Source organism: Enhydra lutris, unplaced genomic scaffold (genome assembly GCF_002288905.1).
Source record: "Enhydra lutris kenyoni isolate GAN:26980312 unplaced genomic scaffold, ASM228890v2 scaffoldscaffold38, whole genome shotgun sequence".
Classification (NCBI taxonomy): domain Eukaryota; kingdom Metazoa; phylum Chordata; class Mammalia; order Carnivora; family Mustelidae; genus Enhydra; species Enhydra lutris.
Window position 1 is genome coordinate 19,016,089 of NW_019154122.1, and position 26,802 is coordinate 19,042,890.

General features: G+C 62.5%; 2 protein-coding genes across 3 annotated transcripts in view; one reads left to right on the top strand and one right to left on the bottom strand.

The window, feature by feature from the left end:
* Positions 1-215: 215 nt before the first annotated feature.
* On the top strand, positions 216-5,652 carry LOC111154853 (Fanconi anemia core complex associated protein 20). Its single transcript, XM_022514789.1, has 4 exons — positions 216-286; positions 380-632; positions 730-1,016; positions 5,450-5,652. The coding sequence occupies exons 1-4, from the start codon at positions 225-227 to the stop codon at positions 5,511-5,513; spliced, it is 666 nt and encodes a 221-aa protein (XP_022370497.1). The 5' UTR covers positions 216-224; the 3' UTR covers positions 5,514-5,652.
* Positions 5,653-7,636: 1,984 nt separating this feature from the next.
* The window catches only part of LOC111154565 (protein kinase C zeta), a 106,914-nt gene continuing 87,748 nt past the window's right edge, over positions 7,637-26,802 (bottom strand). The window contains exons 11-18 of one of the 2 annotated variants that reach the window (XM_022514214.1): positions 17,064-17,150; positions 15,550-15,685; positions 15,275-15,362; positions 13,741-13,860; positions 13,034-13,113; positions 12,630-12,719; positions 9,105-9,220; positions 7,637-8,980 (exon numbers count right to left, since the gene is read on the bottom strand). In XM_022514214.1, the coding sequence (XP_022369922.1) occupies positions 8,893-8,980; positions 9,105-9,220; positions 12,630-12,719; positions 13,034-13,113; positions 13,741-13,860; positions 15,275-15,362; positions 15,550-15,685; positions 17,064-17,150 (805 nt within the window). In that variant the 3' untranslated portion in view covers positions 7,637-8,892. Of the gene's footprint in view, positions 8,981-9,104; positions 9,221-11,792; positions 12,720-13,033; positions 13,114-13,740; positions 13,861-15,274; positions 15,363-15,549; positions 15,686-17,063; positions 17,151-26,802 lie in introns of those variants that run through there. The other variant, XM_022514213.1, reaches the window with a different exon arrangement.

Sequence of the window (26,802 nt, forward strand, 5' to 3'; positions counted from 1 at the left end):
GGCTGCGCGGTGGGGTGGCGGTCCAGGGGCGGTGTCCAGCGCTGACACGGGAGGGGGCGGGGCGCGCGGGGAGGGGGCGGGTCCAGGTCCGCGGCGTACTTCAGACGGGAGGTCGGCGCGGGGGGCGGGGTCCCCGTCGGGGGGCGGGGCGGGGGGGGGAAGGCTTGCGGGGGCGGGGTCCGCTGCGGGTCTCTCACTTCCGCCGGACGCGCGGCTAGGGGCGGATGGAGGCGGCGCGGAGGCCGCGGCCCGGGCTACGCCGCCGGAGGCCGTCCCCGGGGGCCGGGTGAGGCCGGAGCCGGGGGGGAGAGAGGGATGGGGTGGGGCTGGCCGGGGATGGGAGAGGAGGCCCGCGTCCCCCGGCCGCTCTGGGGCCCAGGGTCGCGCACCCACGTGTTTCCCGGAACCCCACTCGGTTCCGCGCCCGCCCGCCCCCTCGGGGTTGTCCCCCCCAACCCCTCTTCCCCGCCGGGCCCCCGCTGACTGCTCCCCGCACCCCCAGCGGCCGCGGGGGGCCCCTCCCGGGGGACGGCGGCGAGTGCGCGCGGCCGTGGGCGGAGCTGCTGCGCGCCGCGAGCGCGGATCTGAGCCCCGACGGAGAGCTGCCGCCGCTGCCCGCCTTCCCCGGCCCGGTGCGTGGCGGGGGCCTCTGGGCGGCCGGGCGTGGAAGGGGGCGGGGCCCTGGCCGGGGAGGCGCCGGTGACGCGGCCCGACGACCCGGTTCGGCAGGAGCCCGGCGGCGGCCCGGAGCGCAGCGCGCCCCCCGAGGTGTTCACCGTGGGAGCCCGCACCTTTTCCTGGACGCCGTTCCCGCCGGCCCCGAGGGGAGGCGGGGGCCCAGAACGATCCTACCGCGTGCTCCTTGGGGCCCGGGGACGCTCGGGGTCCCCGGCCCGGTCCCCGCAGCGACGCCCTGCGCCGGAGCCCCGCGGGACCCCTGGCGCCCGGGAGCAGCTGTGGGAGGCCGCGCCGACCCTGCGGAGCTGCCCCATGTGCCAGGCCAACTTCGCCCCCGGGTGAGTGCGCCCGGACCTCGGTTCCCTCCTCTGACCGCAGCCCCGCAGCCACTGACCCCGTTCGCCACACGGCGCGGGTGTACGGGTCTGCCGGTCCCCCTCTCGCACGTCCCTTGGAGCCCCGGGGCCAGGCTGCAGTCTCCCCAGAGCCGACTCTGCAGCAGGGGTGCAGGGAGCCCCACCTCTGAGTCTCAGGGACCCTGGTGGTGGCGGCCATCCCCAGGCTGAGGCCGCCTCCAGGGCCCCTCTGGGGCTTCAGGTCACCAAGCAGTTTCCTGTGTAAAGCGTCCCACCTGAATTTTCATAGGGGATGGGTTTTAAAAATGAGGACTTTGTGTGTCTGGAGATGCTGTTTTACGTCAAGAACTCATTGTATGTCTTTATATTCTTTTTTTTTAAAAAGATGTATTTATTTTACAGAGAGAGGGAGTGCACACGATTGGGGAGGGGGCAGAGGGAGAGGGACCAGACAGGCTCCCTGCTGAGCGTGGAGCCCGAGCATGACCTGAGCCAAAGCCAAGAGTCAGGCTCTTGACTGGCTGAGCGGCCCAGGAGTCCCTCTTCGTATCTTTTTTTAAGCGAGGGGAGCGGAGTCAGTGTTGCTGAGCTGTTAAACCCAGAGTGCCCAGCTCGTGGGCTACGTGTCACACAGCTAGGGACGCCGGTGTGGGGGTCACGGGTGCGGGTATAGCGAGCGGACGGCAGTTTTCGGTAAGTGGGCCAGTTGCAAATGTCCTGTGGCTGGGAGGTGGCGTGCAGGTCACAGGCCGCCTCCCTGGTTGTCCGGAAGCAAACACCATCCCGGACGAGGAGGGCGACCCAGCTGATGGCACAGCAGACACCGTCAAAGCCGGGGCTTGGGTAAGCGCACAACGTGCTCGCACAGGTCTTTAGGTGCTGCTTTTACCGGAGACGCGTCCAGTTCTGGTTGCGTGTCGGCTTCTCCAGCTGCACTGCTGTTACCGGAGCCGGCTTTGAAAGCCCGGTGTTGGGGTGAGCCCAGTACCCCCGTGCTTTTCTCCTTGTGCCCCACAGCCCAGGGTTGGGGAGGCGGGAGGGGCTGGTTTGGGCGAGACGGTGGCTGTCCTGGACGGGGACAGCGTGTGGGTGAAGCCCCAGCAGGCGGAGCCACAGGCCGGGCCTGGAGGACATGGCTCAGTGGCCCACGGGAGCACCAGGATATTTGCAAAACGTTTCCAGACCCAGCGCCTCCCTGCACCGCCCCCTGCGCGTACTCGTGTTTTGGGATGGGTGTGAATTGCGAGTCCCGCTGGCCAGTTCTGAGAATGCCGAGAACACTCTTTAAAAGTAGTGGCCTTTCTGCTTCACCGCTAGTCCACGAATCCCGGGGCCAGAGGATGCCACAGCAGGCTCTAGAGGGAAATTTGTTTTCTTGGCAGAAGCTCTCAGGGTGCCCCCTTTTCCTCCTCTTCTGGATGGGGCTTGTGCTGGGAATGCGGCATTTCTGCCCAGTGCAAAAAAAGACTCCCGACGACAGAGACATCAGAGAGAAAAAAGTTCCCGTTTTGAGTTTTATAAGCAGTTCAGTTAAGGCTTGGCAGACTGCCTCATTGTTTTCCGAAGTAGGTGTTGGTGCCGTGGGGTCCAGGCTGCGGCGTGTCTGGATCCACACGTAGCACATTCTTCCGTGTGGCTGCACGGGATTGGGTGCTGGGGCCACACACCCCTCAGGTCCTTGCCGTGACTGGGGAGACTGGGGGGACACGGGTCATTGCAAACAAAGGTGTGGCCCTTGGTGGGATGCTCGGGACCCTGGGGCAAGGAGACTGCCTGGGCTCCGGGCAGGTCTCACGTAGCAGGTGCGCAGGGTAACTAAGCTGTCCTACCAGCTTGTGACTTTCCCTAGAAAAGCGTCAGCTTTTAGTGATTCTTAGGACTTTTTTGATATATATTATCCTTTATTTTAAAAATTTTATTTTTAAAATATTTATTTACTAGAGACAACAAGAGAGGGAACACAGCAGGGGGAGTGGGAGAGGGAGAAGCAGGATCCCCACTGAGTGGAGAGCCTAACTTGGGGCTCAGTCCCAGGACCCTGGGATCATGACCTGACCCGAAGGTAGATGCTTAAACTAAGCGTCCCTCAAAAAATGTTTTTGAGTAAACTCTACACCCAAGCTGGGCCCTGAACTCATGACCCCGGGGTCCAGAGTCACATGCTCTATGACTGAGCCAGCCGGGCGCCCCACATGAGACACATGCGAGCCAGAGACTGAAGCCGTGCTCAGCCCTTCTGACGGGCCGCGGGGGCGACTGGTGACCTGATGGCTTCTGGTGGCATGTGTGCTTTGGGGACACGGTGCTGTGGGACGCGCCCACCGTTATCCTCAAGGCAGTGTTTTCAGGTCACTCAGAGGTCGGTTTTAGTCCGCGATGTGGCGGGCGGTTACGCAGTGGGCGCGCCGGGGGTGAGGCCCCGCGCCCTGGAGAGCCACTTGCTGCTGCGGTCGTGGCTTCTGTGGCCTCCCTGATGCCTGCAAGCCACCGGGGCGGTTGGGGAGACAGACCCCCACGGGCCACTTGACGTGGGGCTGGGGAAGCCGGAAGCTGAGTCTCGTCCCATGTGTGCGAGGAGAGCCTGGCGTCGTACCGGCACCGAGCCCCCGCGGGCCGCCGTCCGGTCCCGTCGGGAGAGGCTCTCGGGCCGGTCTCCCGTGTCCGCACACCGGGCTTCCGTGCGACGGTGAGGCGGCCGTCTCAGGGCAAGCTGGGGTGGGAGGCTGCCGAGACCAAGTTCTCTTAGTAGGGGAGGTCTGGGGGGTCCCAGAGGGCAACCCCCCACCGCGGGGTGCCATCTGGAAACTGCAGACGAGATGACCTGTTCACCCCTTAGACTCTTAGGGCAGCCTTGAGGGGGCACGCAGCGGCCAGCTACTTGGGAGCATGGGGACCAACCTTAGATTCTGAAAGGGCAGCTCGTGGCCACCGGAAGGGGCACAGGCGCCCAGAGCAGCGGGGGAAGAGGCGGTGGTGTGGCCCACGCTGTCTGCAGTGATGCTCCAGGGACAGGCCCTTCCACTCTGGCCAGTGAGCGTGGCCAGCTGACCAGGATGGCTCTAGACGGGCAGAGGAAAGGTCATGTCTGCGGGTAGGGAGACGCCGACTGGGCAGACCACCTGTGAGGTCACGGCACGGAGGCGTCCCAGAGGGTCCCATGGGACCCACAGCAGCAGAGGGGGGTCTGCTCTCCAGCTGCAGAGACCCAGGGTGCCCACCTGGGAAGAGCCGCGGGGGCAGGACTGGTGTCCGCTCCGTAGGGTGCAGATGGGGCCCCGGCCACCATGACACGTGCTCGGTCTGGGGCAGAGGCTGTGGGGGACGTTTAAGTCCCAGTGCGAGGTGGGTCATCATCCACGCTGCCGAACCTGGGGAGGTACAGGGAGGCTGGGTCCGTCGGGAGCGTCGGGGTAGCAGGAGGCCAAGGGGCTGAGGGCAGGCCAGCTGCTGGGTGGACACAAGGAGCATTGCTGGTCACCGCCGGTGGGCTCGGCCTCTCTGTGGAGGGTGTCCCCCAGCAGTCCTGCTGAGCACCCCAGCTCTGCCACTCGGCACGGACAAAAGCTGCCCATCCACGGTTCTCAAGCACACCGGAGACAGTCCTGCCTGGCCCGCCCTCCTCGATGGGGTCAGATGAGACCAGGGCTGGAAAGTGCTCTGTGCCACGAATCTAGACCCTGCCCCACACCCCACTGGACACCGAGAGGCCTCAGTGCCCCCGGAGTTGTAGGATGGCAGCTCAGGTTCACTGAACCCCATCTCTGAGGGGGCTTGGTCTCCCCGCGTCAAGAAAACCAATCTCAGGCCTGAGCTGCATGCCCCCCTTCCCCCCACTTCTTGTCCCTACCTCTCGGGATGGACCCTGGTCATGTTCCTGGGGCCCCAGTCTTTGTGCTTTTCCTTTTTGGGGTGCCAAGTGGGGTGGGTTTTATAGGTGAGGACGTGACCCTCTTACAGAGCCCCAGCCGTGGGCAGGTTGGGGACTGAGAAAGGGCCACCCTCGACCGTGAGGCCTGGTCAGGGAGCCACCAGGTGGGCTTTCGGGCTCCAGGACAAGCAGCTTGCTGGGAGCCGTGAGGTTATCAAGCCGAGTGGGCTCCCGAAGGCCCCAGGAGGCCCAAGCAGACACAAGGCACCCTTCCCCCCCAGCCTCAGACGTGGGCACCTGGGTGAGCCTTGAGAACGTGTCCCCTAATGGAGACATTTGACCTGTTCTGGATCGCGTGGCCGCCCCTGGACCTCCCCCGTCCCCCGTTTCTGACTGGCTTTGGAGACTGTCATGGGGTTCTCTCCGGCTGGCCTTTGGTGTGGTGGTTACACCAGGGGAGGGCAGGAGCCCCTGGCGGGTGCCCTGGTGAGGCGGCGTGTGGCCAGCCGTTTCCTGCCTGTGGATGACTGACTCCTCCCTCTCGCAGTCTGGACGTCGATCGCCACCTTGCTCAGTGCTTGGCGGAAAGCGCAGAAGACGTGGTGTGGTGAGCCGACGTGCCCGCCAGCCCAGCCCGTGCAGAGGCCCAGGCCCTCGGCCAGAACCATGTCCTCCGCCTTGAAAGCCGCGTATTAAAAGTGTGGACTCGGGGCGCCTGGGGGGCTCAGTGGGTTGAGCCTCTGCCTTCAGCTCAGGTCATGGTCTCAGGGTCCTGGGATCGAGTCCCGCATCGGGCTCTCTGGTCCGCGGGGAGCCTGCTTCCTCCTCTCTCTCTGCCTGCCTCTCTGCCTACTTGTGATCTCTCTCTCTCTCTGTCAAATAAATAAATAAAATCTTTAAAAAAATATAAAGTGTAAAAAAATAAAAAAAATATAAAATGTGGACTCCTGGAGTGTGTGTGTGTCGGGACTGACACACGGGCTCCTTTCTGTTTCTGGCCTCGCCAAGCAGTGTGCTCTTCTGCCGTCAGAAGCGGACAGAGGTGCGTGGCGGAGGGACCCCAGCCCCGGGGGGAGGAGCCCAGTCTGCTGAGCGGAACAGGCCACCCCTGCGGACAGCTGGACGGCGGGGTCGCACGTCCTCCCGCCTCCGCACACCCCACTCGCCTGCGCTTCGCCTCCCCGGATGAACCGCTCGTTCCACGGTGCTGGCCGCCTGGGCCCAAGACCCCTCACCGCTGGGCAGGCGGGGACTTAGGGGAGGGTCCAGGCCAGCATGCCGGAACATTACGCACCGGCCAGGGGGTGGTTGTGCTTCCAGGGCAAGTGGAAGATGGGGCACGAGAGCGTCTGGAGGTAATTTTCCTCCCCGTGCCGACAGCCCGCAGACTGTGGGAGAGCTGGGCTTGCACGGCCTCCATGGTGGCCGCAGAGCGGTGGCGGTAGGGGGCAGGTCAGCGGTCGAGCAGAGACCGTAGAGGAAACTGCGTGTCACCGAGGGCAAGGTGCCAATCTGCAGACCGCGTGCTGCGTGACCCCTGCCGTAGGGGCTTCTGGAAGAAGCACAGCCGGAGACAGGAGACAGTGGTCACCAGAGGGCAGTGGTCACCAGAGGGCAGGTACGTGGGACGTCCGGGCAACGAGGCTCCGCTGTGCGGGCTGCACTACGGACACGTGTCCTCTTGCCCAGACCCGCACTGCGCCCCCAAGACGTGAACCCGGCACCCTGGGGATGAGGACAGGTCTGTGTGGTCCGTCACACGTGGCCCCTAGGAGGGGAGGGTGGCAGTGGGGCAGGGGAATGTGGGAAATCCCTGCAGATGCCCTGCAATTTTGACGCGAAGCTGAAACGCTAAAGTCAGGTTTTTTTGTTTGTTTTGTTTTTTTTATTTGACAGAGATCACAAGCAGGCAGAGAGGCAGGCAGAGAGAGGAGGAAGCAGGCTCCCCGCTGAGCAGAGAGCCCGATGCGGGTCTCGATCCCAGGACCCTGAGATCATGACCTGAGCCGAAGGCAGAGGCTTCAACCCACTGAGCCACCCAGGCGCCCCAAAACACCTACTTTTATAAGAAATAATAGTGTGCGCGTTCCCTGGTCTTCAGTAGACGTAGTAGCAGACACGAACTCTGGCTGCGGAAGGAAGACCGCTAGTGGCAGGTGTGCCCGCCAACCGCAGGCGACCACGGCCACGGCCACAGCCACGGCATCTCCGTCCACGGATCATCCCGACCCCCTGGGCCACTCGCGAATGTCGGGGCCGCTGCTCCCACCCCCCTGTGGTGCTGCCTTCACCTCCTTATACAGCAGGCAGCTGCGAGCGTCCCCCCCCGCCCCCCGCACATGTCTGCGCAGGAGCCGCTGGTTGGTTCCATCGCTGCAGATCTGGGGCTCCCTTCTACCCGGACAAACACTGGCATTGTGCCCAGTGTAGCAAAATGACCCCACCAGTAGCAAGGGGGGCTCGCAGCTCTCTCTCCCGCACACACGGTGGGCTCTCCCTCCCCGTGTGACCCCACCTGTTCCAGGGCTCTGCTCCCCAGTCCCGACTGACCGCCCGTGAGCCCCGTGAGACCCAGAAGTTGGCTCGGGATCTGCTCTGGGATCCCTCATTTCAGTCTTTGGAGACAAGTTTTCTTGGCTGTAGTTGAAGTGCTGGGTGAGACACATCTCTGTGTTGTAGGAAGGTCACCCTGCAACGGAGGGCGGGGTGGGGGGGGATGTCCAGAGACCTCGGGTGGCCTGGGGTCGGGGGTCCTGCAGGTGCCCACGCGGTGTCCCGCCCTGAGTATGAGTCGGCTCCTTGCCGGACTCAGGGGAGGACAGGGGCGGTGCCATACACGCACCCCTTCATTTCCACCTTCCGTACCACAGCCTCCTGCCCCAAACCACCAGCCACATGGCAGAGACTGCTGGGAGGGTGTGCGGGGACGCGGGGTCCTGAGGGCGGTCGAGGAGCCCTCCCATGCTGCCCACGCCTCCAGCCACACTTCCTGGGGTAGAGACTTTGAGAGCCCCTGGGGCGTTCTCTCCTTCAGAACCCCTTCTGTAAGGCGCTCACCCGAGCAGGGTGGCGGAGGGACACGTGCACCCTGTGCAGGCGACTGGCTGCGGGAAGCACGGCGTCAGGGATGTGCAGGACGTCCGTGGGTCTCCAGATGCACTACTAAGGCTGGGCACTCACACACGGACCTTCTTACATTTTCTAACTCTGAGCATCGTTATTACCGACAAAAATACCGTTTCAAAGATTCGATACAAGAGGTCACATAGGCACTGCTTGGCGTTTGCAGAAATATTTTGTGCAGATTTCGTTTTCCATTTCCTCCCTTGTTTTGGTCTCCGGGGGGCTTTGGTGAGCAGCGCTAGAATCCGGGGTCCGGTCTCGCCGCCTGCCCACGAGCACCCTGACGACAGAGACGCGTGCGTGTGACCTACGTGTTAACGACACAAACTTACCGGGACTTAGCAAACCTCGCAGATTTGTAAATTCTTCACTGCGGTGCCCCCCAGCAATCGGGCTCCCGTCCCCAGTCCCCGCCCGCTCCAGCGCCTCCCACGTGGGTGTCGCCCGCAAGGCGGGGCAGGTGCCGACACAGAAAAAAGGCACCGGGAGGCTGCGACATCATGGGCACATTTTATTCCTCAGGACATCACAGGCTAACTCTCCTGGCGGAGCAGGTCAGTTCTGTTTCCGTGGAAAGTGTGCACCTTCAGAATCGGGCAGTTCCTCCCTTGGACGCGGTCACCGCGGCTCCTCTGCGGCCCAGGCACGAAGCAAATTCCTCCAGCTCGAAGCCGGCCGCGCGGGCCCAGACGCAAGACTGTTCCGCTCCGAGGAGGGCCGGCTGGACGCCCCGTCCGCGGTCTCTGCGGCAAGTGTCCCTCCCTGGCCGCGCCTGGAGCCTCGCGCCCGGCCTGGCATGCATGCGCTGTGGTTAAGGATAGAGTGAAGGGGTCATTCACAGACGTGTCCGTGGCAGAGAAGACGGCCTCACACGGACTCCTCGGTGGACAGCAGTAACGGGTTGATGTACTCAAAACCTTCAAACTCCGACTGGTCGATCCTCTTGATGACGTCCCTGTGTGGACAGGCAGGGCGCGGGGATGGGTGTCGGGCCCTGCCCCCAGGCCCACCACTGACCCGGACGGGGCTGACAGCAGGCAGGGAGCCCTGACCCCGTGGCCGCCCCCCGCCGGCCTTACTCATCGTCCGGGGTCAGCTGCACGGGCTCGCTGGTGAACTGGGTGTCGAAGTTGTCCAGACCATACTCGTCGGTTATCTGGGGCTGGAATGGCGGGAGGGCCTGCTTCTTCTCCAGCTGGGAAGAACAACGCAAGAAGTCAGGTTGATGCTGTCATCTCTGTGGGATCGGGGTCTGCGGGGACTTAAATCACAGAAAGGAACAGGAAGACACAGTGTTTCACTAGGTGTTCGAAGGCCAGTTTTCGTTTCCCTTAAACACGAGTCTAGGAAAAAGTATCTGAAGCCAGAAAAATCCTGAGTTTAGAAATGCTGGTTGGACACGGCCACGCTGGAGGTCTGCATCCCGCAGCCTGGCCCCTGAGACCGAGCGGGGCTGGGCTTGGGAGTGTTTTCTGTCCTGCATCTTGGAAGCCTGGTCACAAGGGAGCTCGGACTTGGTGGGGCCACCGCCACCCACACCTGTCGTGCTGCGACCTTCTTGCCTGAAGAGCCGTGAAGGACTCGCTCTGTTTCTAATTAGAAGGGGACACTCGACAGGCAGGAGACGGTGCTCCTCAGGATCCGGACCGACTCCCAACTCACCTCTTATGGGTCTGAGACATGCTCGCGCCGCGAGGTGGAGACGGGGTGCCCGCTCGCTCAGTCCCTCTGGGACACACACAAGCTCCCCCCACCCCGGGGTGCGCGCTGTGCACCTGCGTTGGGCCAGGCACGTCCCCAGGCACTAACACGGAGCCATGAGCGAGAGACACAGGTGCCTGCCCCGTGGAGCCATTGTGTCGGGTCCCCTCCCTGCCGCGCAGCCCCGCGTGAAGCTGGGGGCAGGGGGGCGAGAGGAAGCACGAGGCAGACGGCGCAGCCCCGCTGGGCCCTCGGTAGGGCTGAGCCTGGAAATGCCCGCCACGTGGGGCTCCACACGTGCCCGTACGGGCCGTGGAACCGGGCAAGGCCGACGCGACGAGCTGTTCAGGAGCAGCAACGGTGCCCGAGCAGGCATGGGAAGCGAGCGGCACGGGCCCGCGTCGTTGGGTGGAGGATGCGGGGGTGTCCCAGACTCGGGCGAGTCCTGGCCACCGGCCGCCGCAGGGCACGTGGCAGAGGATGGGCCGCCCCTGCAGGCAGAGCGGGCGGCCTGTGTGTGGGGCCCGAGGCCCCGTCCTTGCTATTTCTCACCTTTTCTACGTGACTCGCCACGTTCCTTTCTACGAAAGCTTTTCTGACGGGGCTGGGGGGCATGGTTCTCAGGCCGCTTCTCCACCCCGGGTCTCGCCGCGCTCGGATGTCAGCGGCGGCTCCCAGCGGACCCAAGCAGCGAGCAGGGCTGCATCTGAGGCGAGCAGCTCCCCGGGGCCCCCCACGCCCCCCACGCCCCCCACTCGCCCTGGGGCCCCGGCCTCCAGTCCGCCCGGCCTCCCTCCGAGCGCATCTCACAAGCGTTACCCCCGTTCCTCAGTCAGAAGCACCGGACGCCACGGGGGGACAGGCCACCGCGGGGGTGCGCCGTGTGAGTGGAAAGGACGCTGGCAGGGGCGCGCCACGGCAGCCGGGCAGACTCCAGTTCTGAGGGCCTGAAGGCAAGGCGGGGCGGGCCACCCTGAAGGGGGTGTTGGGGGCACCAGGGGCTCCGTGACACCTGAGAGGAGGCAGGAGGTCCCCGGACAGAGGCGGGTGCTGCTGGCAAGGCTGGGCGGGAAGCAGCCCCACACCGGGGTTGGGGAGAGGCCCAGACCCTGGAGGCTGAGGCCCCCAGGACGGGGTGGGAGAGGCGGGGGTGGGGGTCCAGGACGACTGCATCTCCCGGCGGGGCTCCTCTTGTCCGCTAGTCCCTATTTCCCCAGCTCCGGGTGACGCACCCCCACGGGCTGTGTGCAAGGCAGAGACTGTCCTAGACCCTGCCCTCCTGGCCATGGGGGCAGCGAAGGGATTCCAGGAGCCGCCCTGTGAGGCAGAGGGACCTCAGCACCCGTGTCCCCCTCCACTGCCCGCACAAGCCTCCCACCGGAAACAGCACCCCCCGAGAACTGCGGGTGCTGGGCTCAGGACCCCGTGTGCGAGGCAGCACAGGTCTTCCCGCCGGGGCGTGTCAACGACGGCAGTGGCTGAGCAGGTGGTCACTCACCTCCCGGGGCCACGGGTGTGCCCACATGCCCCCCATGTCCCCGGGGAACCACCTACGCATTCCTCGGAGCACTGGGGTCTGGACGTGGCTTATAAACGTGGACACGACTTGTGAAAGAACCACATCGTTTCATGTCTACGCCATCGCCCCTTAGCGTGCTGATCACGGCAGGCATAGGCTGCCCTTGAGAACCAGGTTTTTGGCAAGGAGGCACTGACCAGGAGTGACCAGATGCCACCCCCAGCGCACGGGCTGGAGCCGCGCCACAGTAGCTGAGGTGTTCACGAGGCCTTTCCAGCTCAGCGGGATGGCGCCTGCCTCGTGGGGGGGCTGCATGTTGCCATGGGCAGACCCTGCCCTGGGCTCAGCCCCTCAATACGTGGTCTGTGGAGGCTCCGTGCGGCCTCCAGGTTGTGGACACCTGGCGGGGCACTTTCCTCCGGGCCAGGTATCCCAAGCTACACTGGTAACGGTCAGAAACCAGCCCACATCCACATTTCCTCCCCGTGTGCCTCAGTTTTTTTCCTTCCTTCCTTCCTTCCTTCCTTCCTTTTTTTTTTAAAGTAATCTCTGCATCCAACATGGGGCTTGAACACACAGCCCTGAGATCAAGGGTCTCACACTCCACCGACGGGGCCCACCAGGCACCACACCAGAGGCTCCTGTGCTCTGAATGCTGTAGAGCACTTGGGTCTGATAACTTCGAGGGAGAGGATGGAGATTCTGTTTTGAAACCGCCCAGCTGCGGCCTGGACAGGGCTGAGCATGGTGGGGTGGGCGCGTGGTCTGAGCACGGGGACCTCACCACGACCCCACAAACGCACGGACAACAGTCCCGTGGGGGGACGTGACAGTGACCGGAGGGAATGGATGTGAGCTGCTCTGCCTGCGGGGCCGGGAGGCGGACCTCAGCGCTGGCTGCGAGGCTGCCATGACGCTGCCCCCGAGGGGGCTTTTTTCCAATCTGGTTTGAATGAAGTTCGATGTTGACTTACTCAGCTAACTGATCTCCTTTGTCTCAGAGGAGCACAGTTTAAAGGTTGTGTTTCAGGAACTCCAACAATTTATGTATTTTGAAACAAACTGAGTTCAATCTCCCTTTAGTATCAGGAACCACCGTGTTTGTAGCCTTCACTGCTTGCCGTGTCCCAAGATGGGACCAAGAAGGGCAGGTTCTGGAAAGCCAACCATGAAACCGGCTCCCACCAGGGGCTTTCACACAGAATCCACCAGGCAACGTGGTCCGATTGAGGACGTCCCCAGATGGACCCCAGGCAGCACAGCACGTGGTGGGGGACACCCAGGCAGGACGTCTCCCAGGGCCCCCGAGGGTGGCCCCACCACACCCTCCATGCCCAGCCCTCCCTCGGGGGTGGGGGACAGCAAGTAGGTCCCCGTGCTTTACCAGGTCCCAGTCTATGCTGCGGAAGAACGCGTGAGACTTGATATCGGAAAATCCCGTCTGTGGCCGGCAGCCGAGCCTCTCTTTGGGGTCCTAGGGGTCAGAGTTCAAATAAGGACCATCAGTATGGAGCAAAGCAACCCGGATTCACAGCCGGAGGACACCGGCTTCCTGCCCCCGAGGCGTGCTCTGGCCGGCTCAGCCACCCGGCTGAAGGGCAGACGCCGCCTTCACTGCGTCTCTCTTGGGCATAATCTCTCGTTCTTTTCTGGCAAGTGTGACTGAAGACCGACGGTGTGCGGGGCAGAGGCCAAATGAGGAAGCAGAACCCCCACCCCCGGAGGTCCTGCAGCAGCCACGGCAAGAGCCACGCGCCGTGGTCAGCCCTCCTGGCGGCCACGCTGTACCTTGTTTAAAAATCCTTTCAGGACGTGGGAGGCCTTCACCGAGAGGAACCGTGGGATCCGGATGGGCTTCTCCAGGATCACTGCAACGAGGGGCCGCGTGAGAAGTCGCGTCACTTCGAGCCGCGAGCCGCGGGGCTCGCCCTGCCCAGCCACAGGAGCTGGGCGGTCTGCAGGGCTCTCGAAACCCCTTCTGAGCAGGAGAGCCCAGGGCGTTTTCAGTGCCCCGGCCCCTCCTCCCGACATCCAGCAGGGTCTCTCCCCGACAGAGGGGCCCCCCACACCGTGCTCAGGATCTCGCAGGAGCCAGCAGCCCCCTCACGGCCCCTGGAGGGCGCCTCTGCACAGGACTGCCAGAGGGCGCTGCGGTGACCACCGTGTTGGGGCATGGGCCTCCCGCGGAGTGAATTCTGGCCCAGGGGCAGGTGTTCGTACTCGCGGGTGGCAAAGAGCCCTAACCGGGTCCCGCCTGCAGGGCATGGGGGTGGCGGGGCAGGAAGGAGTCTGGGCTAAATCAGGACAGGCCGTCTCTCCCGGCGAACCAGTCCTCCACACCGCGGCTGCTCCCACGTCCCCAGCAGTCTTTCCGTCCCTGAGAGCGGGGTCTGCGAGACCAGCCTTGCTTACGGGGTCAGGTGGTGGGGGAGACCCAAACGCACAGCCCGGGGTCGGCGCCTGAACCCTCGGGAGACGGCTCGCGGCCCACGCACCTTGGAAAAGGTAGTCCTCCGTGTTCATGTCGGGGTTGTCGGTGATGATGTCAAAGGGGGAGCGTCCGGCCATCATCTCAAACATCAGAACGCCCAGCGCCCACCAGTCCACACTGAACCCTGGAGGGACGGCACAGGCGCGGCCTGCAGTCGGTCGGCAGGGGCTGGGCCTCGGTGGGGAGGCGGGGGAGCACAGCCGCGGGCATGGCTCTGGCCAGTGCTGGGATGGGTCCCCTGACGTGCCCTGAGCGGCCTGGCCTCCCCTCTGCCCAACGTCATGGGGCCCTTGTCTTTTTCTTTCTTAACTAGCTGCAAAGCTGTTTTCACATCAGGGCCATTAGCCTCTTGCTCGCCTCTGCTGGTTTTCCAGATCGTCATCTGGCCCTTTAGTCCCGCCCGTGGCGCCCTGACCGCGCGGACTTGTGCTGAGCAGGCCGTCCTTCCTGCTGCCCTCTGGTTTACTACCTCAGCTCCAGATCCCGTTCTCAAAGCCCGCAAACTCTCCTTCCAGTCTTCCTGCACCGCCGTTTCACGGTGTCTCACCGCACCGGGGGTGGGGGAGGGAGAGCCCGGCTTCCATGGTGCCTGTGGCCTCTCGGACCCTCTGTAGCAGCTGCCCCATCCTGGATGGGACCCCCACCCCAGGCCAGCTTCTAGACGCTCGATCCTGGTCTGCCCATCTGCCATCTGTCCTTCCCTGTCTGTCCTTGGTGACCCCGGGAGAGCAACCTGGCGGGGCCTCTGACCCGAGCAGGCAAGGGACCTGCCCACCCAGCCAGCCCCCATGTCAATGGCAAAGGAAATATTTAAAAATATCTGGTGGCGTCTTTGTGACACATTCCACTGAAAACACTAGGACACAAGAATATGTGGGGTGTGACATACGCACACACATGTAACACATGTACATCACACACGTGCAAACACAACATGCGTGCAAGCACACAGGCACATCCTACATGCACCATGCTCACACACATAAACACATCACACAAACCACGCACACGCACTACATGTGTACAAACGTGTCACATGTGGCACTTCACACACACGTGCGCACGTGATCTCATTTTTGTCTCAAGCCGAGAGTGCAGAGGGGCAGAAACACAGTCCGCAGGGGCTGCAGGCGGCTCGGCCGTCCCACTCGCTCCCTTTCCCACGGCGGGGGCGGCAGCCAGTGGGGGCACTTGTGTACACGCATGGGGCTTCTGCTTCCCTACCCGTGAGGGGTCCTATCAGTTCCTCCACCAGGGGCTGCCGGAGTGGACACCCAGGAGGACAGAGGGGGCCACACAGGTTCAAGGAAGGGCTGAGGCCACATGGTGACAGGGGCCAGCAGCAAGGTGAGGGGTGTATTTGGCCACTGGGCTTGGGCCCTGGAGCCGTCGGCCCCGGGCAGGTCCACCTGGCCCGCTCTGCCCCGGGACCACGTCCCTGAGAAGATGGTGCCTCCAGGAGCCAGAGGCTGTCCCTGTTTGCACGTGCAGGCCGTGTGCCAGCGGGCCGCCCCCACCCAGCTGGCAGCCCTGCTCACCGTACTCCTCCCCCCGCAGGATTTCTGGGGCGATGTAATTCGGGGTTCCGCAGAAAGTGCTGGTTGTGTCACCAGGGCCCAGGCCTTCCTGTGGGGACAAGTCTGTTACCAGGAGGGAAGAAAACCTGCAGTCACCCCCCCTGGCGGGTCGACGTGTCTCAGAGAAAGCCAGCGCGGGGCAGGGAAGGCGGTGGAGGTGCCTCGGCCCCCAGGAGCCACGGAGCCCACGCGGGTACCCCTGCAGCAGGGGCGCCGCCCAGGGACCACGTACTCGCCTTGCACATGCCGTAGTCCGTCAGCTTGATGTGGCCGTCGGCGTCGAGGAGGACGTTGTCCAGCTTCAGGTCCCGGTAGATGATCCCGCGCTCGTGCAGGAAGTTGAGGGCGATGCAAATCTCGGCAGCATAGAACCTGGGGGCAGCGGAGAGAACCCGGCGAGGAGCGTGGGTGGGGGCCCGCGCAGGCCGAGGGGAGCTGGGGAGACGCCGCCGGCCCCACGGCTCTCCCAGCAGACGCCCTGGCGTCTTCTCGCAGAGGAACACATGGGCCAACAAGGCCACGAGACACACTCGACGTCCGCACCGTCAGGGAGACACAAATCCAGACTGCCTCCCACTCGTGAGGATGGCCACTCTGACAGACAGACGGGCAGCCGGACAGACAGCCAGACCTGCGGGCGAGGGCTGGGGAGACCGGCACGGGCAGCCGCTGAGGGAACAGTGTGAAGGTGCCCCGGTTAAATCCAGAAATCCCCCTCGAGCTAGGGTCTGGGAGAAAGGTGTGCACGGCCCCGTCTCAACTGCCCTGTTCAGCGGGGCCAAAGGTGGAGGCCACCTAGGTGCCCCTCACCAGACAGATGGACAAGTGAGCGTGGCCCCTCCACGCAGTGGGGAACTCCTGAGCCTGCGGCGACCCGGCCGGACCTCGAGGACTCTCGCTCGGTGACATGAGCCAGTCCCAGGACAAACGCGGTCGAACTCCCCTCAGGAGGCACCCAGCGGGGACCAGGGAGGCCAGGGGGCCAGTGTCTCGTGGGGGCAGGGTGTCTGTCCAGGAAGATGGAATGTTCCAGAGACGGACAGCGGAGACCGCTGCACAATGATGTGAACATGCTTCGCGTCTCTGAGCCGTGCAAACATCAAGGGCACCGTGAACTTCACGCGCCACCCACAGTTAGAGAAGAGGCTTGTGTGCAGGGAGGGACCGATGCCTGACTCACTGCCTGCCTTTCCTCAGACTCACAAGCTGCACGAGCTGTTTCAGGGGAGGGCGTGCGGAGCAGGGAGAGCCGTGGGGAGCAGGAAGGGGCAGGGACCCTCGGGTTCGGGTTCCCGTGGCGGCAGGAGGGCGGGTGGCAGGCATTGTTGTCACTTAAACAGAAACAGGCTCTTCCTCTCCAAGCGCCAGTGCCCTGCTTTGCATCGGTGTAACGAGAATCAGTGCTGGCACGGTGCCCACTTGGGGGTTCCCGGCCGGAGCGTGTGCCCCCTGCCCAGGTGCTGAAAACAGGGCAACGGCAGCACCACGCGCAACACCGTTGTGCACACGCTCTCCCAGGAGCCCCCACTTCTCCGGGGGACGTGCCGTCCTGCTCTGGTGGCCGAGACCCAGTGGGCCGTTTCTGAGGTTCTGCAACTCAGGGAACCCACAAACCCTAGGACCCCTGAGCTGCACCAGAGGGGACAGCGCGTCCTCTCTGCCATGTCCCCCAGACTCCACCTCCCTTCCAGCTCACTGCTGGCCTCTAAGGAGGGGTCCTGCTGCCCCTGCCCGCTGGCACAGCACCCACCTGGCATGCTCCTCTGGGAGTTTCCTCTGTCTCTGCATGTGGAACATGAGGTCCCCGCCATTGACGTACTCGATGACCAGGAACAGCCTGCAGGGGGACAGAGGTGTGGGGGCTGAGATGCTGCACATCCCAGGCCCGACCTCGCTGGAGGCAGGTTCGACCTGGGGAAGCACCGTGACCAGGAAGAGCCGAGCCTGGGTGCTGGCAGGTCAGCTCTCCTCCTGTGAGGCCAAGGCAGGGAGGCGCCTGGGGACCCCTGACCCCTCAGGCCAGAAAAGAAAGCAGCCCCGACCGAAAAGTCAGGCTCTGTACCAGGTCCCTGGGGCATCATCCTGGGGGACATCGAGACTCTGCCTGTGGGGTCTCTTGTCCTGATCAGTTCCGGTCCTGACACAGGGAAACAGCACAGACAACAATTCCTGTCACCCAGCAGAGAGCACGTGCTGTTCCCGCGGGACCGGTAGAGGCAGGACACGGACCTGTGGGCCCACCGTGGAGGCCGAGGGGCCTGGGAGAGCAAATGCAAAAGCCATGGGAGGGGGTGGCCATGTCTGGCGAGCGATTGTTCCGCCCGCCAAGTCTGGATGGACCCCAGGGAGGCATAAGGAGGTAGTCTGTCCCCGGGCGGGAGCCCCAGTGGCTTGAGTGGGGACGGTGCAGTAGGGGGCACCGAGGACAGCCTATGAGCTTGCAGAGATCCGGATACCAGGGCGGAGAGAAGGGGGTGGGGCCACTGGACGGCCTGTCCCAGCACAGGGATGAGTTGGAGGCAGGGAGAAAGCCCGGGGGCAGCGGGGGCTAGGGCGGGCCAGCATGACCCTGCATGACCTCGTGGCTAAGGAACCGGGACCACACACCATCCCAGTCTCTTCTGCAGGACGTCTTTCTCACGTTCAGTAAGATGCCGTTTCCAAAATTAAATTCACGCGCAAGAAACACCTTGTTGAGGGCCCCTCACAGCTCCTTCGGGTGGGGAGTGGGAGTGAGCACGGACAGCTCGCAGGTCGGCTCGTGGGTCACAGGTGGCCAGCCACGAAGATGGAGGTCACTTTATACGAGTGAGCACCGAGCTGCGGCCACCGTGGAGGTTTTCGTGGGTGCTAACCGAGCGACAACCAGAAACCCGTCAGTCCGCAGGCTGAAAAGGGCCTGGACCACAAGCGAGGAGCCTTTGGCCCTCATTCTGTGCCCCTGACTCCCCAGGGTGTGTCTAGATGGACGAAGAAAGCTCGCCCTCCCCGGGATTCGCCTGTGTCCATAAAGCTTCATGGGCACGGAGCTACGTCCACTCACGTACGTGTGTGTGCCAGCGCTCACGCGACAGCACATGCGAGATGGAAAACATTCACCGTCTGCCAGCGCACATCCAGTCCCGTCGGCCACCGTGAGGGAAACGCGGTGGTTATCGCACCCCTGGGCAGGGACCTCGGGCCTAACAGTTCACCAAAGTGTTAGAAAAAAAAAAGCACATTAACTCAAACCTCTTAGGGTGACCTTGAAGCGCAGGTCAGAGATTTTCCACAACAATCAGGGACCGTGTCCCCGGGACACGGCTCACTTGAGAACCTGCACCCTCCCAGCGGAGGCGTGCACCCCGACATTGTGCTCCTCGGGAAGGGCCTCCAGGGCCATTGGCCCACTTGCGGTGACAGGGACAAACCTGACGCCACTTCAGAGAAACTAGCAGAACACACGGCTCCTGTGGGAAGCAACGAGAGCCCGAGGGGGCTGGGGCGCGAAGCCGGCGTTCAGACGTGTGGAGAAGTGGAAGCCGAGGCATGTCCCTTCCCACCTGGAGAGAAGCCCAGCGCGGGCGTCTGGGACGAGGCGCAGCCAGACTGGCCCCTGCCCCGGACGTCACCGGTCGGGATTTGCCCACTGGGCGAAGCTGGTCGGGCCCAGTCACCGCGGAGGAGCTGTTTTCCTTCCACAGCAGCTGCAGACGCAAGTCTTTCGGTTTGCTTTGTGTCTTCTTCCCGTCTACAGACCAACGTGAGGACAACCAGGACATGGCTTCAAGAAAAACTGTACCAGAGCCACAGGTCGTGGACTCTCCGCCGGTGTCCCGGGGGCCTCAGAGCTGGCCTCCGTGTCAGCGGGGCTCACCTCCCGCTTGGGGGCACCGCCACGTGCAGCAGCTCATGGGGTGGCTTGGGAGTGGCCCGTGTCCTTGCACCCACGACCCCGGGTCACACGGCCATACCAACCCACCTGGAGGGAGGGAAGGGATGGGTCCAGAGGCCTGCGGCTGCCCGCCAAGCTCGGGGGCCGCCCTCGGCCAAGCTCTCGCACCGTCCGCTTGGACGCCGCCCCAGGAAGGGAAAGAAGCAGAACTGTGGGGCCGGGTCACCTCCGACCCCGTGGCCCTGGTCACCCCGACGGGAACCCGGGGGCTGCAGCCCCTGCTGGCTGGAGCAAACCCGGCACAGGGGGACTCACAGAGCTCCTGGGGGAGAGCTGGGCGCAGCCTCGCTCCTCAGCGCAGAGGACCCACGACACCCTCCCCACGCTGCCCCGTGGAATGAAGTGCCCAGCCCCGCCCGTCAGCTCAGAGGGAAAGACTGATGCCAGCGGACAGAGCGCGCGTGCTCGGGTCGAGAGCTGATGCCGTGTCCGGCCCACCACCTGTGTCTGTAGATGAAGTTTTACGGAGACACTGCACGTGTCTCTCTGCAGGCACTGTGTACGTGGTCTTTGCACCACCGCAAACTGTGGTCCTCAAAGGTGAAAATACTTTTACTCTCTGGCCCCTGGAGAAGCAATGCTGACGGCTAGTACACAACCTAAGAACAGCCGTTCCCGCCTCACCGACCCTCAGGCTGGAGACTCAGCACGTCTGGGCATTAATGTTTAACACGGTGACCCCAGCCAGAGGGGAAGCAGGGGCACTGGGAGGCAAAGGACTTTCTCAGGATCACAGTCACTGTGAGATCTGACACCACAGGATCTGGGCGAACCCAGAACCCACACTTGGAACCCCCTCCTGCAGGTACCGTCCCCACATCACAGGCGTGGCTGCCCCCAAAGGAACTGTCCGATGAGGAAGGAGAAGATGCTCGGGGGACAGAGGAAAAGAAAAGGGAGGCAAGGTGATAAGTGGCAATCGGCGAGCACAGCGGGACGGATCGGGTCAAAGATCAGAGGACACTGGCAGACGGGAAGCTGATGGAAGTCGGGGGGGCAGACAGGTTTATGTTGTCCAAAGAAATCTGCCAGAGCAGGAGACAGCCAGCCGGGCCTCGGGTCCCCCCAGAGAGGAAGAAAGCCAGAACATACCCCCAATATTTGGGGGCCCTGAGGCGAGGATGACCCCAGTAAGCTGGGGCCAAAGTGGGACAGTCGCCCTTGGGCGGGAAAGGGAAGGGAACCCCCAGCCCCAGGACGCCATCTGACCATGAAATGGAGCAAACCACGAGACGGACATAGGGAAGCAGCTGCAGGAGGGCCAGGGTGGGACGTGAGCACCAGGAGAGCGCAGACAACCGGGACGCGGGACGGGAGCGCCTGCTCTTGCAGCAGCCGGTGGCGCGCCCACGGGGCAAACACCAGAGTATTCCCGGGAGGCCAGGAGGAGTCCAGGCTTGCCCTCCACCAGCGGCCACCGCACGAGGCAGCCACGGGCCAAGTCATCGGACGCACAAGGAGGGGCGTGGGCTGGAAAGGAGCGGTCGTCTGCCCGCCCATGTTCTGACCACACCCAGCGGACACGGCAGAACCGCGGCCAGCTCCGGGGGCCCCGAGCACAGGAGCTGCACGCACGCGGCCGCCCGCTCCGCTGGGAGAAGGGGCGAGGAGTGTCCAGGATGGACGTCACGCCAGTGGGGAAGCCTCTGCGTGACGGAAACGTCGCCCCCACCGAACGGGAAAGAGCGACAAGAAGACACAGGAGGCGAAGCGGGAGCAGCGATGGCCTCGGCCGCCCACGTCCACAGCGACCTCCCTGCACAGGGCGCCCGGCCGGCTGGGTCGAAGGAGCACGCGCTGCTTGATCTGGGGCTCGTGACTTGGAGTCCCATGTTGGGTGCAGAAATTGCTTAAAATAAATAAAGAATAAAAATATTGCGTCAAGTTCTTAAAAGAATTCTCTGAAGTGGCTTCTGACGTCACCAGATCGTTGGCAAAAGCAGTTTCAGGTCCGCCTGACAGCGCCCTCTCATCCGGGCCCGAGGCCTGCCCGAGGCCTGTGCTGGCCGAGGACCAGGGGGCTCCCGGGCCTCATCCAAGTCAGGTCCCCGCGTCCCATTGGCGTCCCCAGGACAGACAGCGCAGCCCACGAGCCTGCCCCAAGGCGGCCGGCTGCCCCCCAATGAGGAAGACACACAGCCACTTGCACGGTCCCCGGTGGATGGAGGCCAGTCCCTGAGGGTCCGCGGCGGCCCAGGGCTTGGTCACCCGCAGCGTTTCTAAAAGCAGCGCGGTCTCCCTGCACCCGTGGGTCAGACGAGCCCCCCCCGCCATCTCGTGACTGCCGCTGTGAGTAACAGGCCTCCTCCTCCCTACGACGCCCCCCGGGCTGGGTTGTCTGCGGCCTAAGCCAACCTGCCCGGGAGCCTGCGGGTTAGGGTGCCCCCACAGCCCGCCTGCCGCCGCCCCCCGCGTCCACACCTTCTGTTCTGGGCTTCGGTTAACTTCCGACTCCAACGAATGTGCTGTTTGGAAGGTGCAGAGACGCAGTGCCGGAGGGGAAGGTGCCAACCCCCGGGTCTCGGGTGGTTCCTGCTGCGCCCACGGCCTCCCTCCATGAGCAGAGGCCTCAAGAGAATCCGGTTTTCCCGAGCTCCCCCCAGGAGGCTCAACCCGGCTGTGGTTCTGCTCACCCACCTCTCCGCTTGCCAGCCATCACCCCTGCTCGACGAGGCCTGACCTCCTCCGTGGCACCTGTAGCCACAAACACCTGGCGCACACGTGCTTGCCACCGACCCCAGCGCCCCCGGCTCTCTGTGGGCAGACCCTCACTTCTGCCCCCAGATCTCTGCCACGGTGTAGCCTGGTGAGTCCTGCCACCCACTCCCCGGCATCAGGCGACACGTACCGTCCTCAGCTCCATTCTGACGCCTCCTACTGGGCCTCCATGTGCCCAGTGGGTCTGCGCCCGTGCCCGGACCCCACACTGCCAGCCCTCCTAGGGACTGGGCATCGGGCGTCCGCAAGAGGGTACCACCGGGCCTCCGTGTCCCTGGAGCCCAAGTGGCTGTGGACAGCTCCAGGATGACCCCCCACATCTCTGAGCCCCTTTCTCCTCCTTCCAAACACACACCGCCTCCTCTAGGACGTGGCCCTGTGCCCATCCCCCTCCCCCCACTCCGCTCCGGCACCCGCCCTGCAGCACTGCGGTGCCCCCTCGGCGGGGCCGGCCCAAGCCCCGGCGCAGGCCCTCCAGACCTGCAGGCGAGTCCTCGGGGGCACATGAAAAGGAAGAACACATGTGACAGCACCGGCCAAGTGGCACTAACGCCCAGACACCACCCTGAACCGACAATGCACTCATGCGTCAAGGTCAGCACGCGGCGCAGGAGGCGCTCCCGCAAACAGCAGGTGTGACAGGCTCGTCTGCGGGCGCAGCCACGTTCCACGCGAGGGGAGCCCGGCGCGGGAAGTGGCGGCACTGGGCTGCGAGCTCGCGTGCTGGCGCAGGGAGCCGACGGTCAACACGAACGCCAGCTTGCTCGTCTGAGATCGGGGTCATGCTAAGTGCGACAAACGTGCCCAAATGGCAATTGGGGGGGCTGCTAAAAACAGTCACCTCAGCTACACCCTTCAGCCCATTTTTTCCTGGAGTTGCTCAAGCAGAAGCAATTTTGTAGTTAATTTTCATTGCGGCCATTGTCTGGGAAGGACGGGCTGCGTGTGGCCGCGAGGTGTGGTTTTTCCACAGCGCAGATGCTCCTTCTGGGTTAGAAGAATCCTTGGTCTCCGCTGCGCGTGACACAAGCGCCCGGCCTGAACCCCCAGCGGAATGGCAAGCTGCCGGCGCACTCGGCCGACCTCCCCCGACCGCGGCCCAAGCCCAGGCTCCGGCGGTTGCTGGTTGTCCTGTGCACAGATGCGGCAGGTGGGGCTCCCGCCCCCGGACACAGGCCTGCGGCAGAGCCTCCTGCAGCTGGGAGCCGAGGGGCGGCCTCCTCAGCCCCCCGCTGGCGGGGCTCCCTTAGTGTCCCGTCCCCCGGCTGCCCACACCCCTGCTCGCTGGGCCTCGTCACATCCACGATCCAGTCCCCGTGGGTGTCTGGCTGGCCGTGAAGGTCTGTGGGCGCCGTGCTAACCGCCACCCGACCGTGACGGGGGGCGCTGCTGGTCCTCCGGGGCCTGCACACGCACCAGCACAGAGCGGGCCCTCAAGCAGACGGGGAACAGCAGCTCCCCAGGCGCCGGGCCTCGCTGTCAGCATTTTAACCTCTTACTAATTCCAGCAGCGGCCCTAAGAGGCGGTGTCCCTGCGGCTCCCTGTTCCCAGAGGAGAGTGGGTGCAGACAGGTTACCCCAAGTTCACACAGCAGACAAGAGGAGGGCTAGGCCGGCACCCCAGCTGGACTCTAGACCTCAGGAAAAACTAGGTGCCGTGTGCACTGGGCCCTCCCAGGCTGTTCCTGTGGGCTTCTCAGAGACGTCCCGACTCTGTACGCAGCCTCGCAGCAGAAGCCGTCGGCCGGAAGGTCATCCCGGCTGTGCGATCCAGCCTGCTCAGGCATGTGCAGGACTTTGAGCTCCTCTCGGAGCTGTTTGTAACGTCTATAACCCTCACTGATTCGTGAGTCACAAGGAACACGACACGTGTTCACTTTATACTTGTACCAAGCATGTGACTGTACCTTCAAGAAATATTCTTTAGGGGCGCCTGGGTGGCTCAGTGGGTTAAGCCTCTGCCTTCAGCTCAGGTCATGATCCCAGGGTCCTGGGATCGAGCCCTGCATCGGGCTCCCTGCTCCACAGGAAGCCTGCTTCTCTCTCTCCCACTCCCCCTGCTTGTGTTCCCTCTCTCAGTGTTTCTCTCTGTCAAATAAATAAATAAATAAAATCTTTTAAAAAAATAAAATAAGGGGGGGGCGCCTGGGTAGCTCAGTGGGTTAAAGCCTCTGCCTTCGGCTCAGGTTATGATCTCGGGGTCCTAGGATCGAGCCCCACATTGGGCTCTCCACTCAGCAGGAAGCCTGCTCCCCACCCCCCGCCTGCTTCTCTGCCTACTTGTGATCTGTCCCTCTGTTAAATAAATAAAATCTTAAAAAATACACACACACACACACACACACACACACACACACACACACACACACATTCTTTAAACAGCATAACTGCCTACAGGGTGTCAGGTACCAAGTAGATGCTGGGGGCCCGCAGGCACTCGGAGCCACACTGCTCTCTCCAGGTGCGCGCCACGGGCTGGGGACACGGGCACACACAGTCGGGGTCAAAGCAGGCACATAAAAATGGCCCAGGGGAGACACCCTATCTGGACTAACCAGGTGTTTGGAGCTTCTAGACAGACTGACAGATCCTGTAAAAATGAGACAAACTTGACATCCTGGGATGGGGCCTTCCCTCAGGAATGTTGTAAACACACCTTCTACACATCAGTCTGGAAAAGCGGAGCGGCCATGTCACAGGGTCACACACAAACACTGAACAGACACACTTGTTTTCAGTTCTCTTCGCACACCTGGAACGTGACACACGGACCATCTCCGGGGGCGGAAAGTTCTGTGCTCCCGGCAGTCGAGACAGGAGGGAGATTGAAAGTCTGACCCTTTTACACTCACACCCCCACGAGTTCACACACCAAAATCAACCAAAACAAGTCTTTTGGAATCTCACCATTCAGGAAATGTGGGGTTGGGACGGGCTGTCTGCCCTTGGGCATCATGTGTAATTCCAAAGACCGTGGTCAGTGTTTCACAGAGGCATGGGGAGAGCACACAGAATACAGCAAAGGGACCTTTCCAGAAGCTCTGAGGCAGGAGGGCCGGGGGGAGGGCAGGGCAAAGTGACAAAGATGGACAGAACAGAGCGATCCAGGGAGAATCCTGGTCCCAGCAACCTGTCTCGGGCCCAGGGGCCTAGACCACATCCCAGAAGCAACTGGGAGAGAATCAGAGGAGCTTCAAAGCAGGAGAAAGACACTTTAGATCTGTGTTTTCAAAATATGGCTTAATTCCAACACTGACAGCCTGGGGAGCCCCAGTGACCAGATGCCCCAAAGGGGCTATGGTCAGGGTTCAGGCAGGAGAGAAGGGCAGAGTCTGAGACACATTTAGGAGGCCGTGTCGGTGAGATCCGGAGAGGGGACAGCTACAGATATGGGGGAAAGGCCATTTATCCCAGGTGCCTTGTGCCTTGGACACACAGGTGGGTCAAGGGACTAAAGGTCAGGAGGGAGGTGAGAGTGGACGGTGTGGGGACGTACGAGTCACCAGTCTGATTTACAGCTGAGCTGAGTCATCGTGAGCTGGACAGAGACTGTTGTCCCCAGAAAGACCCATTTTCCAAGCCTGGCCCCTGGCTGGAGTCTGGGAACTTAAGTGGTAGATGACTCCCTCCACCGATTAAAAACCTCCCCCGAATCCTAGGCGCGGTCTGCGGTGCATAAAACAACACGGTTTCTGCGGACACCGGCTTTCTTCTGAGAGCCTGGAATACTGTGGCGCGCGCCAGCCGACTGCGGCCTGTGTGATCCCATTGGGCAGCTCCTGGCTGCTTTCCTCCCTGCGTTACCCTGCGCCTCCTCCCCTGCCGGCTCTGCTTCGTACCCTGTCACGGCAGGAAAGCTCAGCCTTGAGTCCTACTGTGTGCCGGTCCTATGAGTTCTGCTAAAGCACCGAACCCGGGGGTGGTCCAGAAGACCCCGGGCACAGAACAGAGTCAATATTTTTTGCAAATAAACAAACGGAGTGAGTTCAAGACAACTGACTGAGAAGAATTCTAAACCGAGTATATACTGACTATCCCGGACCAGTGGTTTTCAAGCCTTTTAAAACAGCAGGATTTCAGGGGCGCCTGGGGGGCTCAGTGGGTTAAAGCCTCTGCCTTCGGCTCAGGTCATGATCCCAGGGTCCTGGGATCTAGCCCCTCATCGGGCTCTCTGCTCGGCCGGGAGCCTGCTTCCTCCTCTCTCTCTGCCTGCCTCTCTGCCTATTTGTGATCTCTGTCTGTCAAATAAATAAATAAAATCTTAAAAAAAAAAAAAGCTTAAAAAAAACAACAAGGGGACGCCTGGGTGGCTCAATTGGTTAAGCGGCTGCCTTCGGCTCAGGTCATGATCCCAGCGTCCTGGGATCGAGTCCCACATCGGGCTCCTTGCTTGGCAGGGAGCCTGCTTCTCCCTCTGCCTCTACCTGCCACTCTGTCTGCCTGTGCTCGCTCTTGCTTCTCTATGTCAAATAAATAATAAAATAAAATATTAAAAAAAAACCAGGATTTCAATATAAAGTTTTACTAAGTGAAGTTGCTGGTATTTTTTAATTTATTCTGCTTATTGGTAATATCTGTGAGCACAGAAACCCGCCTCATGCCCAGTACGGTGTCCCAACACCTAACCCAATGCCTCTACTCCTGTACTTAGTAGGATGTTTTCAATAAATATTTTATAAATGCAGTTAAATAATTTAGGTTCAAATCCACGAAATTTACTTGATACAAGACACCGGCACTGAAGAGAACAACAAAGTTAGTTTTGATGAGCCAAAACAAAACAAAAAAATCAAACATAAAAACCCCAAAACAAACCCATACTTGCAGCTGAAAGAAC

Coding starts and splice junctions, on each gene's coding strand:
- LOC111154853 (XM_022514789.1), top strand. CDS start 225: ATGGAGGCGGCGCGGAGGCCGCGGCCCGGGCTACGCCGCCGGAGGCCG. Junction 287..379: donor AGGCCGTCCCCGGGGGCCGG/GTGAGGCCGGAG, acceptor TCTGGGGCCCAG/GGTCGCGCACCCACGTGTTT. Junction 633..729: donor TGCCCGCCTTCCCCGGCCCG/GTGCGTGGCGGG, acceptor CCGGTTCGGCAG/GAGCCCGGCGGCGGCCCGGA.